This window comes from Crocodylus porosus, unplaced genomic scaffold, assembly GCF_001723895.1.
Source record: "Crocodylus porosus isolate Cpor-Errol unplaced genomic scaffold, CroPor_comp1, whole genome shotgun sequence".
NCBI lineage: Eukaryota > Metazoa > Chordata > Crocodylia > Crocodylidae > Crocodylus > Crocodylus porosus.
In genome coordinates, this window is record NW_017728947.1 from 73471279 (window position 1) to 73472334 (window position 1056).

At 31.6% G+C, this 1056-nt stretch overlaps 1 protein-coding gene across 1 annotated transcript in view; it reads left to right on the forward strand.

Annotated features, from left to right (window-relative positions):
• TTC6 (tetratricopeptide repeat domain 6) overlaps positions 1-1056 on the forward strand; it is a 123084-nt gene that overhangs the window by 95444 nt on the left and 26584 nt on the right. Inside the window, exon 26 of the mRNA XM_019551126.1 lies at positions 762-881. Within this exon, the coding sequence (XP_019406671.1) occupies positions 762-881 (120 nt within the window). The remainder of the gene's footprint in view (positions 1-761; positions 882-1056) is intronic.

Below are 1056 nucleotides of genomic sequence, written 5' to 3' on the forward strand. Positions count from 1 at the left end.
TGTAAAGGCCATAATTGTAGCCCATGAAGGACAAGTCAGATCTGAGCCTGTAGCGATACAAGTGAGTTATATTGCCATAACTTTAACCCTGGATGAATTTATTGTCAGGTTTAGTATTGTTGAATACAACTTTGAGATATTCATAAATCGATGCACTTCCATTTTGTGTGTTAATGTCACTGCTTTCTGCTATGACTTAGTTAATAAATCTAGTATCCTGGCATTCCAGTATTCTTTATATGTAATTATGAGACTTCATTTAAAATGACTCTTAATTTTATACCATATTAGAAATGCTTGATGCATTGAAAATAAGGTTAAAAATTAAAATACAACTTAAACAAGAATATGGAAAACAGAAATTTAGTACAGATAAAGTAAGTTTTATTTTTAAATCTGAAATTGATGCAATCCCAACACAAATGTAATTCTGAATAGTACTGATTTTTGTCTGTAATCTTTGTACTACTGCAGTCTGCAAATAGGAGTTTATATGACAAATAAAGGGAACAGAGAGCACTGTAAGGAAAAGGACATGCATATTAATACCATCCTATAATACTGTGCTATCTAGCACCCAGTCCTGAAAACATTTGGATTGTACTTAATTTTAAGTGGTTGAAGAGTCATGTTACAATAGATAAAACTACTTTGTTAGTTATAAGGCATGTTTATAGATATTTTGGGGAATTGGACTTTAACATTTTATATTTCTGAATTAAATTACTGCTTTTAATTTTTTTTCTCCTAAATGCTTGTAGGCTTTGAAAGATTATGGAATACTGCTACTTTCTGAGTCAAGTAAGGAAATTGTCTTGAAAGTGTTAGTTAACCGTGGACTGCTCTATATGGAACTAGAGGACTACTCTAATGCATTAGAGGTATACAATTCAAAATTTCATGATATTTCTATTACATTAGTATGGGTGGCATGAAAAGTAATGTACATGTTTTGCTTTATTTTTTAAGTTCTATGGGCCTAATTGCCTTTATTACCTATCTGGCAGTTTAAAAGGACCTGCAAGTGGGTGAAAAGTACAGTTGCATCACCCTTCC